This window comes from Periophthalmus magnuspinnatus, chromosome 8 (assembly GCF_009829125.3).
Source record: "Periophthalmus magnuspinnatus isolate fPerMag1 chromosome 8, fPerMag1.2.pri, whole genome shotgun sequence".
Taxonomy (NCBI): Eukaryota; Metazoa; Chordata; class Actinopteri; order Gobiiformes; family Gobiidae; genus Periophthalmus; species Periophthalmus magnuspinnatus.
The window spans coordinates 29,083,346-29,100,090 of record NC_047133.1 but is presented as its reverse complement, the minus strand read 5'-3'; the positions used below and the strand labels follow the sequence as shown (position 1 = coordinate 29,100,090).

General features: G+C 39.9%; 1 protein-coding gene across 3 annotated transcripts in view; it reads left to right on the top strand.

The window, feature by feature from the left end:
- The window catches only part of plppr2a (phospholipid phosphatase related 2a), a 40,634-nt gene extending 35,132 nt beyond the window's left edge, over positions 1 to 5,502 (top strand). The window contains exons 3-7 of one of the 3 annotated variants that reach the window (XM_033971023.2): positions 370 to 490; positions 1,064 to 1,314; positions 2,362 to 2,538; positions 3,582 to 3,709; positions 5,245 to 5,502. In XM_033971023.2, coding sequence (XP_033826914.2) covers positions 370 to 490; positions 1,064 to 1,314; positions 2,362 to 2,538; positions 3,582 to 3,709; positions 5,245 to 5,353 — 786 coding nt within the window. In that variant the 3' untranslated portion in view covers positions 5,354 to 5,502. Of the gene's footprint in view, positions 1 to 369; positions 491 to 1,063; positions 1,315 to 2,361; positions 2,539 to 3,581; positions 3,726 to 4,985 lie in introns of all 3 variants that reach the window. The other 2 variants (XM_033971021.2, XM_033971020.2) reach the window with 2 other exon arrangements.
- Positions 5,503 to 16,745: the final 11,243 nt, after the last annotated feature.

Below are 16,745 nucleotides of genomic sequence, written 5' to 3'. Positions count from 1 at the left end.
TCCATGTGACATAGCTGGCCTTGTCCGTATACTCATGGGAGACTTCTGAACCACTCTTAGTCTGAGTCGTCCCCCAGGACCTGTTTGCCATGGCTGCCAGGGGCATGAAGCCCCCAACAACATAGCGCTCAGTATCATTGGGGCGCTCAAACCCCTCCACTATGCTAAGGTGGCAGTTCAAGGAGGGGCAAAATCTTTTTCTTAGTATAGATATCGAGTTTGCAATTTTAGTCATTAAAACCAGTGAGCCCCCCTGAGAGAGGCAATGTTACAAAAAAAAACAAAAAAAAAAAAAACGGCCTCTTTTTCACATTGTTTTTACCAAGAGAATCTTTAATATTCTTACTTTTGTGCTGTGTGTGTGTTCAGATCCTGGCCGGAGAACTCTGTGTCTTCTTCATTAAGGCAGAAGGGACTCAGGAAAAGACCATTGTCACTGCCGACTGCTGCTACTTCAACCCCCTCCTCCGACGCATCATCCGCTTCCTAGGTGAACAAGCACTGTCATTTCTGATCAAATAAGATCAGTATTAAGCACCATATATACCTTTAGAAAATATCACGGTCAACGATAATATTGAAACTATTGCTGCTGACACAATAATGCTAATGTAGAATAATTAGTACACCCTATTCTAAATGTCCAGAATCATAGCAAAACCTGAGCTGGAAAAAAATAAACAGCAGAATGAAACGGTTAAGCAGTTAGTTCTATCTATAAAAGTGTCTATAATGCATCATAGAATCTAGACAGTGACCCCCCTAAAACATTGTTTCAGGCCTTTTTAGGTGTCAGCTGTTTGTGGAGTTGAGTGGAAAAAACTGTTACGAATGGGTTTATTTGAGATACTGTTAATTGGATCTTAGCAATACAGCCTTACAGCAGAGCTATTGTGATGTGCAAATTAAACAGCTGAAAATTTTGCATAAAAACATGAGGTGAAGATATCTGTTGCAGCCCAACACTTGTGCTAATAATAAGAATGTGTTGAGGTTTTTTCAAGTAGCGTTACTAAAAGTACTTTCACTTGTTCTGACACATGCTGGCTGACATCTCATCCAGGTGTCTACACTTTTGGACTCTTCACCACCACCATCTTTGCCAACGCTGGTCAGGTTGTAACAGGAAACCAGACCCCTCACTTCCTATCTGCGTGCCGGCCCAACTACACAGCGTTGGGTTGCCAGTCAACGCTGCAGTACATTACAGAGCGCCGTGCCTGCACTGGCAACCCACTGATCGTCATGTCTGCTCGCAAGTCCTTCCCCTCTAAGGACGCAGCACTCAGTGTCTACTCCGCAGTGTATACAGTGGTGAGGCTAATGTGTTTTTCCTTTACATTTTCTCCATAGACAATTAAGAGTTTAAAAGCATGACGCGTGAGTTGTGTGGTCCTCTGTGTTTTTCTTTTCTTTTATTTATTTTTATGTGTTTTATTGATTTTATTGATTTTATTTTTTTATGTCACTTTGTCTCTGTGCAGCACTTTGGAAACAATTTGTTTATGAAATGTGCTATATAAATAAAGTGGATTGGATTGGATGACAGAGGACATAGGAAGAACTAAGGGGTAACTAATGATCACTATGTGACCATATTCAAAAACAAAAAAATTAGCACATAACTATTTACTCACCATTAACCCTTTCTGACCTTCTGGAACGCATGCAAACCCATCTTCATTTATAGTTTGAGCTATTTGCACAGTAATAATTCTTTTTGCACATAAAAGTGGACATGTTTATCAAATGGCAAAAGTGTATTTGTTTGTGACCTCTAAAAATTTTATTTGAACTATTCACCAACTCAAAAAATATTATTTTTTTAATTATTCTTTTTATTCAGATTTTGCAAATTGTAATATAAAATGTATTTTTAATAATATTTGGGAAAAAATGCATTTTTCAGTATTTGGAAAAAATATGTAAAACATTTGTGAAAGTGATTTTTTGTAAATGTATGTGTAATAATAATATGTATATTTTTGATATATGGTTGTATTTGTAAAATACAATGGAACTTGAAGTGCAAGGACTGTACAAGTGTCTAGCAAAACTTAAAATGACACTACAGCATGCAAAATGTAAAATATGCTTGACCTGTCACAAAAGGGTCAAACTTTTTAAATTCTCAAAATTGACCTCTTCTTTGAGAAACAGTATTGAGAAATGCTCTGCATGCTTGCATTTTAAACAACTATAGGGAAATTACATTGTTACTATAATTTTATGCACATATCAAACAATATAAAAGGGGCTTGAAATAAAAATTTGTTCAAACCATACAATAACTTCAGTTAACTTTATTTACATACCTTACTTACTAATAAAGTGTATTTCACGTGGTTCTTTGTTCTGTAGATGTATGTGACTCTGGTGTTCAAGACCAAAGGCACCCGGTTGACCAAGCCCACCATCAGCCTGACCCTGCTTTGCCTAGCCATGCTGGTAGGAGTGGTCAGAGTGGCAGAGTACCGCAACCATTGGGCTGATGTGCTGGCGGGATTCTTCACCGGGGCAGCCATCGCAGTTTTCCTGGTATAAGATTATTTGCATGATTGTTTTAAAAAGACCAGATGTCTTGAACTAACAAGTTTTTGCTGGTTGGGTTTCCAAAAGTTAAGACTTTATGAACCTGTAGGATAATATAATAGTATTTACTTCCAAATAGTACAACGGCATGTTATTTTTATCTCTTCTTTTCTCTCAGCCATATGTCCACAGGTATCACCATCTGCTTTAGAAGTCCTTGCAGTACTTTGCTTAAAATATATTGCAGTGTACACTCTTTGCTGTCAGACTGCAGTGCTTTTAAATCATTCCATTTGAGCTACTTTATGGTAGAAAAATGTTGGCTTGCAAATTGCTGTAAGAAGCAATGCTCAATTATTTCTTCTCGGGTAAAGTAGATTTCGTATATTAGTATTCATTTATCATCCTTTATCATAGCTTTGTCTCTGTCATTCACTGACAGTTTCAGAAATTGCCTACTCACTACAATGCTTGGATATACTGTAACTGTGGTGAAAATTTAAGTATATTCATGTTGTGTCTTTAAAAGCATTTGATCTGTGTCAGTCTGTCAGACCCAGACCAGACATTAACATGTGTGAAGGCTCTGTCTCCATCCCACAGGAAACTCGTTGTTGTTCTACCTGTCTAAGTGTAAAAGTTCATTATCATATGGGTGTGAAATAAAAGTCACTCTACTTTGAAATGTACATAGCATTGTTATTCTGGTATAAAATAGTCAGAGCTCAGATGCTCAGGGTTGTTTAGACTTGGACTTAGACTGAGAGGGGAGACGCCGGGAGACTACCAGTCTGTGGCCAGGGCAGGCCTGGGCCCTGTCTGTATCTGCTGTAACAAACAATAAACCTTTTTTTCTGTATTTCAAAATTCACTGAGCTTCACTGATTACTTTTCATCTAGAACTGTAATTTTTGTACAACAGTAACAGTAGACAATATTTGTACAAGAAAATAAATTATAGACATGTGCATCCATGATTTTGTTGTTTATTTTTTAGACCTATTGTTTAACAATAAAACACTGACATTCTCTTGATGTATTTTTTGTAGGTGACCTGTGTGATCAACAACTTCCAGCGCCTGCAAACTACTGGGCCACCTGCCCGACCCCAGCGCCCTGACTCCATGTTGGGGGTTCCCATGGTGACGCTACCCTGTGTAGAGAGTCCTCTCGAAAAGTTAAGTGGTCCTCAGGTAAGGGCTGGCTGGGTAAGATGCAGAATAATTATGTAGTTGACATGATTATATATAGTGTTTTTGTTTCCTACACTGTCACAACCCAAAGCATGAATCCTGCACTCTGAACTACACACGTCTAAAATACTTACATAATTAGTAAAAGCCAAAAGTAAAATCTGACTGTGAATCAGATCTGGACGACTGAGAGATTACACAGACATTGGCACAAATAGTTGTTGCTCTGTACATTTGTGTAAATTTTGTGATGTCACTCTGAGGAGGAGGGCACCCTCACGAGTCCAGGCCTAGTCCGTTTCACCTTACTCTCAATCAGGACTTTTCCAATCATACTCAGCTCAGTCAGATTTAATGAGCCTTGCGATCACTGTCTACATGCTTGTATCAAAAATACTAACCAACTGATATCCATTGGTTCAATGCAAGACTAGAGAAAGAAAATGCGCACCTCCACCAACATCCATTTACCTGTTGTTGTAGAATAAATTTAAGTAGCCACGAGTAGCCCATGAGGCATTGCAGTAGTATTGTCTATTACAATCTAGTCCAGTCTGTGCTTCTGTTGCAGGGAGTATTATACCTCTCAGGACGTAGCCCAATAGAGCCAGGAGAGCTTTTGGTTTTTTAATCTTTTATTGTCATTTATAAAGACGACAAATGTGAGACAAATGAATTAAATGTACTATTTCCTCTGAAGTGAAAGACCAATCAAGACCTCATTATAGCAAACAAATGGACAAATGGAGACCAACATTACAGTAGAGCTGGCAGTTTATAGAAATTTCGTCAATTTGAGATCCAATCATTTCAAACTGTCAGTTATCTGCATGAGACTTTTTAATCAACAGGTCTACAGCCAATTCTTACTAATAGCATATAGTCTGCAACTTTGGAGCAATATGATCCATTAATACAAGTAAAATCTTTTTTTGTCATATGTGGGCAGTACCGTAGCATGAGGTAAGGAGAGTGGCTAAATTATATTTTGTTTTTTACTTTGAATATTTCATGCTTTGTGCATAATGTATTCAGTTATCTTATCTATTCTAAGTTCATGTGGTCTCAGAATGAAACTGGGCACAGATGTTCCTCAGCACAACTTTGTCAAAGCTTAATAATTCTAATATATTTGTAGCTATATAAACATATGACACGAGTTTTAGCATACACTATACAACTGTCTTGTGCTGTGTCTGTCGCTAACCCTCTCCTGACGGCTTCTTTTCCTCTGTCCTGCTCCCTCTCTCCTCTCTGTAGCATCCCGCCCTGTCCACTTCGTCCCCCGCTTACAACACCTACGTCCAGCCATTCTAACCTCTCTGACCTCCCTGACCCCCTCTGACTCTCCCTCCTCTGAGCCTCACCTCTCCGTTCTCTGTTGCCTTATTTCTGTTTGGTCCTGTTTGTTTTTTTGTTTTTTTTCCTCTCTATTTCCACCCCATTCCAGTGCATTGCTCTTGATTATTCTTCTTTTCTTTACTTCTCTTTCCCCCACCACTTCCTGTCTCTCCTGCAGACTCCACGGGGCTCTGCGTTCAGCGAGATCACATGACCATCAGCCCTATCGGTTCCCCCGCAGCCTCGGTGTGCGCACACAGGCTCGCTCCATCTCCAGCGCAGCCTAGACCAGCCGGCTCACGGGGCACACCCCATGCTCCACCGCTCTTACTCCACTCAGGTCTAGAGCACTCGTGCGGGGAACCGATAGGAGAATTGTAGACTCTTTTTACTGGAGCTCCAGTGAAGGAACACGTGAACGTGCAATTTGTTCTTTATAAGTTATTTTTTATATGAATCTCTGGACAAATATTTGTATTGTGCAACAGACAGTTTGGAAGAGCACATGGAGAGAGGACTCATTATGGATGGCAAGGTAGAAGTTTGGACTAAGGTTTTATGTGACACAGGGACCAAAAGACCAGACTGCTGCTGAGGGTAAATTGTGCAACAAACATTTGTCTGATTCCACTGTCTGACATATCACTTGTCATTCCCTAGGTGTTTTTGTATTAAGTACAAAACCATATTTAATTTATTTATTTAAAATTAGAAGCACACTATACAAGCTAAGAAGCTGCTAGCAAGGTTTCTCACCTCCATGTACTGAAAGCACACAGCTCCTACATGCAAGTCATCCTCAGAGGGAAAGGGCACAACAAACTCAGACTTAGATAAAAAATCTGCTGTTGTTTGAACTGATTCAAAATTAGCTTTAGTTTACGTATACTGTTTATCCATTATTGTGACCCTAACACTGATATAATAATATAAAACTAGATAAAACACAGCGCATTTTTACGTGGGCCTATATGGGTGTACCAATATACATTATGATGCAGATGGTATAGACAATCAGGCAACATGATAAAAACATTTTTAAGAATGCAATCTGACCACACCACCTTGGGCCAACTTCAGTGCTAAAGTTAGGCTATGCTTTCATACAGGGCCCTGCACTGAAGATGGCGCTGCTGATTTAATGTGTGCGATGTAGCAAAGTTGTAGTTGTGGTGAGATTCCCATGTAACTTTTATTTGTAGTTTTTGGAGCAACTAGAACAGTTTAGCAAAGGATGCACAGCTTTAAACAATAAGAGCATTAGTCACAAATGTTAATTACTTTCATTCAGTTTCCCACAGTTCTTCAGCTTGATCCAGACTTGAACTCTCCAGAACATATTGAGAAGACTCCCCCGGTGAATGAAGCCTGTTTATTTATGGACGTGTACATATGGTGCAAATGCCAGGAGGCCATGTGGTGTGACAGTTTTGCTGATTTTGATTTGCACACTGCCTTGCCTCAACTCACTTCTCTCTCTGCCTGATGTGTTCAGCTGCATATTATTGTATGCACTGTGGGCTTGGATATTTCTGCTAACATCATTATGCTCAAAGTTAGCTTAACTCACACTCACAGACAGGGACTAGAGCACATGTATTTGAAATGATTGAAAGCACACATGCACATCACTGCTCTGTCCCCCTTTACCCTATTTTTACCCATGTCTGTACATAGTGAACTACTGTAAATCTTTTTGTATTGATTTGTGTTTTTTACACAGACTTCACCAATGATTAGTGCTGACATTTAGATATGTTTGAGAACTGTGTGTGAACTTGCCAAATTAAGGGCTTTAAAGTCTATCTCACTCTGCTTTGTTCAGACCCTCAATTAATGTGTAATTTGTTTCTTTAATTCCTTTGCAATACTTTAGGATAAGCAGTTCATAGCTTGTTACAACAGCTGTCAGTGGAGATTGTGTGATCATCAAACCAATGAAAAGTCATGTCGATATGAAATCTTTTCGTTTTTCAAATATTAAGCACTTGTCCAACTTGACTAAAGAGGTTTTTTGTAATGTTTTGCAATGTACAGGAACAAAAACATATGCACAAAAATTAGCATTGTGTATTATTTATATTTAAGTTTGAGTTCAAATGGTAAATCTGTCCTACATTAGCCATATCTATAGTCACTGATAGCGCTGATATGTCGCTTCTGTTAGTGCTCAGTTACATGGTTTCTAGAGACAAAAGGAGAAAAAGTTTACAGTATTGAAGGTAATCTTTAAGCAAAATTTATGTTGATTGAGTGAGTACTATCAGTTTTATAATTCCATTGTTTTGTTTTTATGTCTTTGACATATGTGTACTGTCTGAGATTACCTTAAGCTCTCAAGACTTTATTAATATGCAGTATAAGACCTGTCATTTCTTAAATTAATTAAATTAAATTCATTTTATTTTTGTAACGCTCAAAATCACAACAGTTGTCTCGAAGGGCGTTCATGTTTTGGTTGATGGGGGAAACCGGAGTACTCGGAGGAAACCCATCCAGACATGGGGAGAAACATGCAAAACTCCTCACAGAAAGACCTGGGCGACCCGGGGAACCAAACCTTCTTGCTGTGAGGCATGAGTGTTGCCACTCAGCCACCGTGCTGCCTACACACAAAAACAAACCAAACAACAGGAAAAATCAGACAAAACAAGAAAAATCAGCCAGGCGAGGAGGAGGGAGGGGGCGGAGGAGGGCCAGGCGAGGAGGAGGAAGACCAGGCGAAGAGGAGGAGAGCCGGGCGAGGAGGAGAGGGAGGCGGGTGGAGGAGGGCCAGGCGGGGAGGAGGAGAGGGTCCAGCTGTATTAAGAATTCAGTATAATTTAAATGAATCCCTGACTTTTATATAGGCAACCAGTGTATCAAAGATTTGATCTTTCATTCATTTTGATGCAAAGCAGCAGAAGTGCCAAGAATAATTCCACCAGTTCTATGTTGTTGTTTTTTTTGTTTTTTATTGTATTGTTCACAATATGACTCCAGTGTTAATGGGCTAAAACCTGCACAGAGAGGCTGCTGAGGGTGTGTGTGAGGAGGTCAGGGTACCCTCATTGATACTAGCAGCACCTCCATTGTGTTATTCCCCACAAAGTCCTGTTTTAGTAGGAGAACAAACGCACTGCGGCTGACTCGCACGTGAATAGAAAGCAGTGCTCTACTTCAGATCTCCACTCTGAGGAGACACGATTCCTTTGATCCGTGCGAAGCAAAAATCCCTCTGTTTTGTACAAAAATGTGTGATGAAAACAATAAATGGATTCTGCAATAAGAAAAGAGAGGTGTCACAGAGCTGTTTATTTTGTCAAAATGTGGCACCTTTGTTTAATGATTTCAACTGCAACAGAATAGGCCTATTACAATATTCACAGATATCTGGAATTGATTTGAATTGCGTTAGAATGAAACACCAGGGGAAACCTGGGGAAACCTCCAGATCTCAAGCCAGGATCTTGCTCAGAAGATTACCAACTGTGAATGGTTGGTAACTTTAACACCAACAAAGCGAAGACTGTAACAATTTGAGGAATTTATAGGTGCACTGTGTAACTTTTCTGATGTAGCCAACTGCTTGTCTCCATGGAGATGTAATTGCTTTTGCAATGATGCACTGTTTTGTGAAACACATCTACCACCATGCTAAGGTCTTTAGAGAAGCAAGCCTTACACAATAAGAATGCATGTTTGGAAGGCACGTTCTTAGATATAGATTGTATAATAACATACTGTTGAACACACCAGACAAAGCAATTACATCTCTATCCATTTTCTGACAGAAAAGTTACACAATGCAATTTAAAGTACAAATGTAAACAACACGGGCCTAATTTTATAGTGGTTGACTTGATGGCACAGTCACACTCCAACAGAATGTCATTTGTGATCTCACTTGTTTAATGTATTTTCAGAATGACCAACTCTTGATACAGCAAAACCTGTATTAATTACAAACAAGGCATCAGTCTCCATGAAGTTGTTTATCAAAGGAAGATGCAGTCTCTTTGCAATGGAATCCATGTCATTATGACATTGAGGCAGGTACTAAATCACTTTCTATATAGCAGTTCACACAAACAAATTGTGTGTCAACATAAAATAAATGCCATAAGCAGAGATTTACATGGGATTTTCTGATGGTTGGATAAGAGCTCTTTACTCTTACAGTTGTGTACTGCCATCATGTGGATGACCTGTGCACCTCACCTCAAATAGGCAATGGATTAATCCTTTTATTCGAAGGGGAGTACAATATTTTGAGATTATTTATATTACATTTTAATAACTGCATAACCTAATTTAGAACCTTTTATACCTTCAACTTCAACTTTGGTATCCACTTCGGTGGATACCAAAATATATAATGGAAAATAAGCCAGGAGCTGCCTTTATTCTTTTTATGCGCTGTAACGATGGAGTATACTTCACTCCATATAACAAATAACGTTTTATTTCTAACCCACTGTGCATTTGCAAGTGAACGCCACTAAGTGTCGCTGTACATCCTGGTCACTCGGATTTGCATAGTTGGAAAGGGGCCTTGGATTGGATTTATCCTTTGCGCCATCTCCTATGAAGACATCTCAGCGCATATAAAAAATGAATAGAACAATCATGTTAAGTAATGAGCTCTTCTGCACCTGTGTCTACTAATGAGCCGTAATACGATTTTATAACGTCCCAACGTGATTCTCCATCTCTGCTTTGCGCCGTGGTGCAGTGTTTCTTTTTAACTTTGAGGAATTTGCACTCGAAATTGCATCCAAAAAGTGATCAAAGAAGTTGTATGCAAAGACTGACACTAATTGCAACCGTCTCGCTTCTCCAGATTTTTTTTATACCTGCGATTTCTAAAAACCGCAGTAACGAATGGTAGGATTTAAATGGTCTGCAAACATCCCGGCGAGCAGAGTTCAAAGGATGGTGGCGTTTCCGTTCCCACCTGCAGCGGCATCTCACTGCGCTCCTCATTAAAGCAGACTCGAGCCACGCCCCCCGTTAGTTCACTGGGAATCTCGGATGATTCAGTGTGCAAAACCGCGATGCAACCATGTAAAAGGGTATCTATGGTTGATTTTGTAACCAGAACACAGCTAAAAAGCTTTAAAAAATACACCAAAGAAAACAGTCTAGGAGTTTACTTAATGTGGAGGCAATTGGAGACTGAAGTGAGGAGGAAATTGATGCAAAGGAACTGCTATAGTTATGTTAACAGGGATTGTGGTCCGTGTTGACCATAATTTGAAGCATACCCACACAAGCATTTAAAGTTAGGCATGGTATGGGTCCAACAACCCCTCCAAAAGGCATAAGCCTTGTGTAACAGCTAACTCGTCGAACATCAAGATAAATAATGTTCTAGCCTATATTTTTGCCACAGCCAAATAGTAGCCTAATGTCTGCTAGGTGTGCTCTTATTATTATTATTATTATTATTATTATTATTATTATTATTATTATTATTATTATTATTGTGTTGTATTATGTGTAGCCCATGCATGTAACATTACAGCATTTTTGCATATATTGTTTTTCACCCACAGTCTCCTCCCACACATTCCCATGGCGACCGATTGGCTTCCAGGCTATAACTAAACTATGTTACAGAATGGTGGACAAGTAGGAATCCAATGTTGAGTTTTATTCTTTAAACCTCAGCTCTCAGATCATGTACTTTTGTAAAGGTCTGTAGCTCGCATATATAGTTTACCTGGCCTAGGAGGTCATGAGCTGTACTGTTCTATTTTCCAACACTCTAATTTACCAAATAGGCCTACCTTTTAGGGTGGCTTTAAATGGTAAATCAATGTGACACCATGCATCTACATTACAGTCAGTTAGGCTACTCAATAACTATCAATCTCTCCTTCTTTCTACCTCTCTTTGATTGTTTCTTTTGAAGTATATTTGCTTCCATATTTCTGCCTTTCTGTCTTCTGCTTTGGAATACAATAGTGCATCTTTTATTTGTTTGTTTGCTAGCTTTTGGCGGCATACCCTTCCTGTTGTAACCAGCCACATAGGCCTGTGTGAGTAACTCAGGCAATTTTGGTGGTCTTGCTTTAAGACACAACATTTGTTTGGGTGAATTTTGACCCACCACCCATGTCCCTCAGTTCATTAGCAATTAATTAACCCATTGTGTACCAACCAAGGATTCTATAGGGTTTGATCTTGGCAGAATAAAAACTGCTTCATAATGAAAATGTATAACTTGTGCTTCTTGTTAAAGTTTGAGTAATTTATTCACAAAGTTGGGTGTGAGAAATGAAAACAGAAGGTTGGAATTCAGTGGTTGTCAAAATGCATAAACATACTGTGTTTTAATTATATAAAAATGGAATTGCAGATTTTATTCTTTGCTTTCTGTATTGTTTTGTGCAAAGCTAGCAGCTGTTAGATGAGAAGGGAGGTAGAGAGAAAATCTATAGCAGGCAGACAAGGGGGCTGTCCCAGCAGAGTGTCATATTGCAGCCAGCAAGTGTCCTCTTCCATCTGGAGGAGGTGTCTGGGGAGTAGGGGAAAGGAGGAGCTTAAGGAGGTGCCCAGGGAAAATAAGGAGCTGTGGAGTTGGAAATTGGGAAGAGGGAGTGGTTTATGGAGTTGTCTGGGAAGAGGGAGGAGTTGGAAGCTCAGGAAAAAGAAGACTTGGAGGTGATGTCTGGGTAGAGGGAGGAGTTGGGAGAGATGTCTGGGGAGGACTTGGGGGAGGTATCTGGGGAGAGGGAGTGGCTGGGGAGGTGTCTAGGGGAGAGGGGGAGGAGGAGGTGGCAGAGGTGTCTGGTGAAAGGGAGGGGTTTGAGGAGGTGTCTGGGGGAGTGGGAGGAGCTTAAGAGTTACAGTGGGTGTGCCATATAAAGGAAACAAGTCTTAAGTTTCAGAACACAGGTGGAGACTATTGCCAGACCTTTGTCTCAGGGGGCACACACACGAAGCAAGTGAGAACGAAAAGACATTTTCTTGTTTTGTGATGGACTCCAAAGAACAAATGTGACAATTTATGATTTGACAACTTTCAAAATCACATCTCTGCCGTAAGATTACTTTAATGTCTGAAATTTTCAAGGTTTTTGTTCTTTTCAGAAGTCATTTCCAGGATTTATCCGTGGCAGTTTGGCACAGACCCAATTGTTTTCTCTGTGTAGTCTTCTTTCCAAAACACTCCACTTTTTGTACAGAACATTCTAGTAAAAGAGAAAAATAGTGATTCAATAGAATAGATAGAATAGTGAATAGATTTGTCAAGATTCATAATTTTCACATTTTAATCTGATCTATCTAATCTAAAAGCGATTTTTGTTGTTGTTTACTTTAGTGTATCTGTTGACGTTATTAGAGGTGAAAGACAGTTAAGAAGGACTTTTCACACACTTCTCTACAGGAGGCAGATCTCAAGTCAGAGTGTACTGAGATATTCACAGCGAAGCAGAAAAAAAAAAGCTCAGTAGGCCAGCACTAGCACACAACACAAAAGAAATAAGCATGTCATCAGTACATCACTACAACAAGTACAGCCGTTCACATTCAAAGTGTCAAAATGAATAATCCTATAGCTTTTAATTGTGTAAAGATATCTAATTAAATCATAATAGGCTACGTTACACTTGTGTTCATGCACTAACCTGTCATACCCATGCTTTTCCATTCCCACGTGATGCTTCATTTGACGTAGGCAGTCAAGGCAAGGAAAGTTTATTTGTATACCACAATTAGTACACAAAGTAATTCAAAGTGCTTCACAGAAAAAGAAATACATTAAAATCACAATACAACAAATTAAAGCATAAATAATCACAAATAATCATCATAAAATGAACATTAAAGGAGAAAAGTGCAGAATACCATCCTTTCAGTCATATGCACAGCTAAACAGAAACGTTTTGAGCCTGATTTAAACATTGTCAAAGTAGAGGCCTGTCTCACATCTTCAGGAAGGCATGTCCAGATTTTAGCTGCAGAAAAAATGCTGAATCCCCATGTTTAGTCCTGACTCTGGATACCAACAGGAAGTCCTCAGAGTATGAGATGGTTCATATGACTCTAGTATGTGTGAGATGTACTTTGGTGCTAGGCCATGGACAGACTTTTACACAAGCAGAGCTGCTTTAAAGTCTATTTTCTGAGCCACAGGAGCCAGTGCAGAGACCTGTGCACAGGATTTATGTGTTCGTACTTCCTGGTTCTAGTCAGGACCCGAGCAGCAGCGTTCTGGATGTACTGCAGCTGTGTTAAGGCTCGTTTGGAGAGGCCAGTGAGCAGGCCATTACAGTAGTTTAACCTACTGGAGACAAATGCATGGATAAGTCTCTCCAAGTTTGATTTAGACAGTATACCTTAGCATTTTACACTTTTTAAAAGCTGCAGATGTTATTGATTTGATGTGGCTGTTAAAGTTCAAGTCTGAGTCCATTATTACCCCTAGATTTCTCGCCTGATTTGAACGTTTTAAAGAAAGAGACTGGAGGTGACTGCTGACACTTTCTCTGCTTCTGTGGGCCAAAAACTATACTTCAGGCTTGTCTGAGTTTAGCTGGAGAAAGTTGTTTTGCATCCACACACTGATCTGTTGGATGCAGTGGCAGAGTGAATCCACTGGTCCATATTCACCTGCTGCCAGTGAGACATAGATCTGAGTGTCATCTGCATAGTTGTGGTAGGACACATTATTGCTGCCTAACTAGCCTAATGGCAGCATGTAGGGATTGAACAGCAGGGGTTCAAGGATTGACCCGATTGACCCCTGGGGCACCCCACAGGTCAGGGACATTTTAAGTGAGACATGTTTTCCAATTTCAGTTTAGTGCCAAGAGGATCCCATGATTGACAGTGTGAAAGGCAGCACTCAGATTTAACAGGATCAAGACTGAAACTTTACCTGCATCAGTGTTCAGGGAGTCATTTGTCACCTTGATAGGAGCAGTCTCAGTGCTGTGGTGGGTCTAAAACCTGACTGGAAAACATCAAAGGAGTTGTTCATTTGGAGAAAGTTAATAAGTTATAAGTTAATAAGTTACTTATAAGTAAGCAACTTTTTCTAGGACTTTACCTAAAAACGGCAGATTTGATTGGTCGGTAATTGTTCAATATCGTGGCATCAAGACTGCTCTTCTTTAGGAGAGGCTTGATAACTGCAGTGTTCAAAGGTCTTGGGAATGTTCCAGGTTGAAGTGACATGTTAACTGTGCAAGTGAGTGGTGATAGCCAACCATTGAGCGAAGACTTTAGAAATTCAGTGGGTAACACATCGGGGCAGCATGTAGATGAACTCAGACTGGTGACAATCTCTTGGACAGTTTTGTCAGTTACAGGTGCAAAGTGAGTCAGCTAAGCTAAGTGTCTAAGTAGGTGCTGGGTTGTTATTTGCGTTGTGCAACTGATGGCATTTTTAATGCCCTGAACCTTGTCATTAAATAATACTGCAAACTCATTGCACTTAGATGTGGAAATTAGTCCTGAGTGGGGGCAAAAGAAAATTATACCTCTCAGACAATTGGCTTCATTCACTCTCCCTACTTCATGCTTTTTTTCAATACTTACAAATGGGGAACTACGCCAGAGGAAAGAATATGTTATACATTTCTTTTAAGCCCTTCAGACTCAAGGAAACTGGTTTTCTATTTTTTAAATAACTAGATTTTAACGCTTCAATTATAAATGTAAGGCAACAATTAATCCACTCCAAAGTATTGCCCAGGCTTGATTATTCAAAGTTTAAATTATGCATTTTTTTACAGCCACTTCTTGATTAAATTTACTCACGGTTGTTTTTGGACCTGTCTAAAAGGTAAAAAAAATTCTGGTGTGAGATTTTCAATTGGTATACAAGTACGCATAAATGCACTTTAATTCCAGAAGTGGCTTTGTTTGGGAATACTCCCTCTCTTCTGCACCTGAGCTCCTCTGAAGGACATTGTGTATGGGATGGTGATTATGAAAACAGTGATTTTAACATTATGGAAAACAATTTAAATTGTGTGCAGTATAACAAAAGACAAAGTTAAATCTGTCAACTGGACAAATTGTTGTAGGAGTGAAGACGTTTCACTGCTCATCCACATGGAGAAGATTCAGAGTACTGTATAAGATAAAGTTGTCAAGATATAGTAACCTTCCCTTGATCAGTTAACCAAACAGTTACAGTTTAACAGCTTTGTGTTATGTTACACTTAAAAAGTATAACCTACAATACATTTACATCTATAAACCAAACTATACATTTTTTTGGCTTTGACTTGAGTATGTTTCAGCCAGTCTAGTGCTGCGTTTTGATTCATTCACACTTGTTTGAGTCATTCAGTATTCTCTGGCCCTGGGTTTTTGTGGTCTTCAACACAAGCTTAACACTATCTCTCCAGTCTATTTTTTTCCCCTTTTATTCACAATATAAAAGGAAAACATGGTTAGTGACTTTTACAAAACCATAAATAAAAACTTAATATAAACAACTCATTTGTGTCAGTCAAGGCAACTGACAGCCCATGGTGAGGTGTTTTTAAAGGGGGACAGAAGCACATAATGGCTATTTACTCTAGCACTAAACATTTCTTTTGACCTCTTAAATTGAAAAATGAATAGTTTATGAGGGCACAAGATTGCTCCAGATGATATCTTGACTTTGTTCAGTTTCCATAAAATCACACATTACTTGTAACCAAGTGTAATAATTGTTTTAGTGTAGCCGTTAAGAAGGTGCAGAGGGGCGATTCTGTGTTACACATATGTAATGGTGCACATGCATTCTCGCATATACGCAAACACCAGATGTCAGCTCAATATTCATTTAGTTAAATTATAATTGTTCAGGCAGAACTGCTGGCTGACACGACCAAATTACACATAAGCGTGCCTTATTGATTTTGTGTTCTGTGCACAGGGTGTGAAATAAAGTCAAAAGTATTACCCAGGATCAAGAGAAAGAGTGCGCTGCGACAAGAACATAATGTATACACTTAAAGCAGCTTCTCCGACATGACTAGCAATTACAGATGGCCATTGAAGACGCACAGAGATTAAATCAGGCAGAGTTGAGCCTAGTAGCCAGCACTGGAGCGGGGTTAATGACTAGATTTGGCTGTAACCAAGCATGCAGCGTTGTGAAGGGTTGAAGGATAATGTTTGTTTAGATACACGGCTGCAGCGTCCACGGATAATGTCTTCATTAAGTATTGATGCGCTCGCACACGCTGCCTGATTGTATCTCCTCCAGCAGCTCTCAGCACCTCCACACCTCCCTCTGTCTGCACTTCATCACAGAGGCCTGACCCCCTCCTCAGCTCAGCCTGCACCGCTCCTTCACACCTCTCTCTCCCTTCCTTCTGCCCTTGCCTCTGTCTTCATTGGCTTTCTTTTCTTCTTCTTCACTTGAACATAGCTGCACCCCTCCCTCCGATACCACTACCCCCACCTCTCCACACACACAGCCCTGCATTATCTTTCCCGGAAATTGCATTTCCAGCACAGCCAGGGCCCCATTATGAAGAGGGAGCGACATGCTGTAACCTTTTTAAAAAGCCATTAGCGATGCACCTGCCCCTCCCTTCCTTTCTTCACACAAACTCCCTCCACCACAGCCCCCCAGTGCTTGATCTGAGCCTGTGTACACACGAGACTCCCCCCCACCCCCCACCCCCCATCCACGCACACACATTCACACAAAACCGCTGTCCCCTCTGGTTCACCCTCACT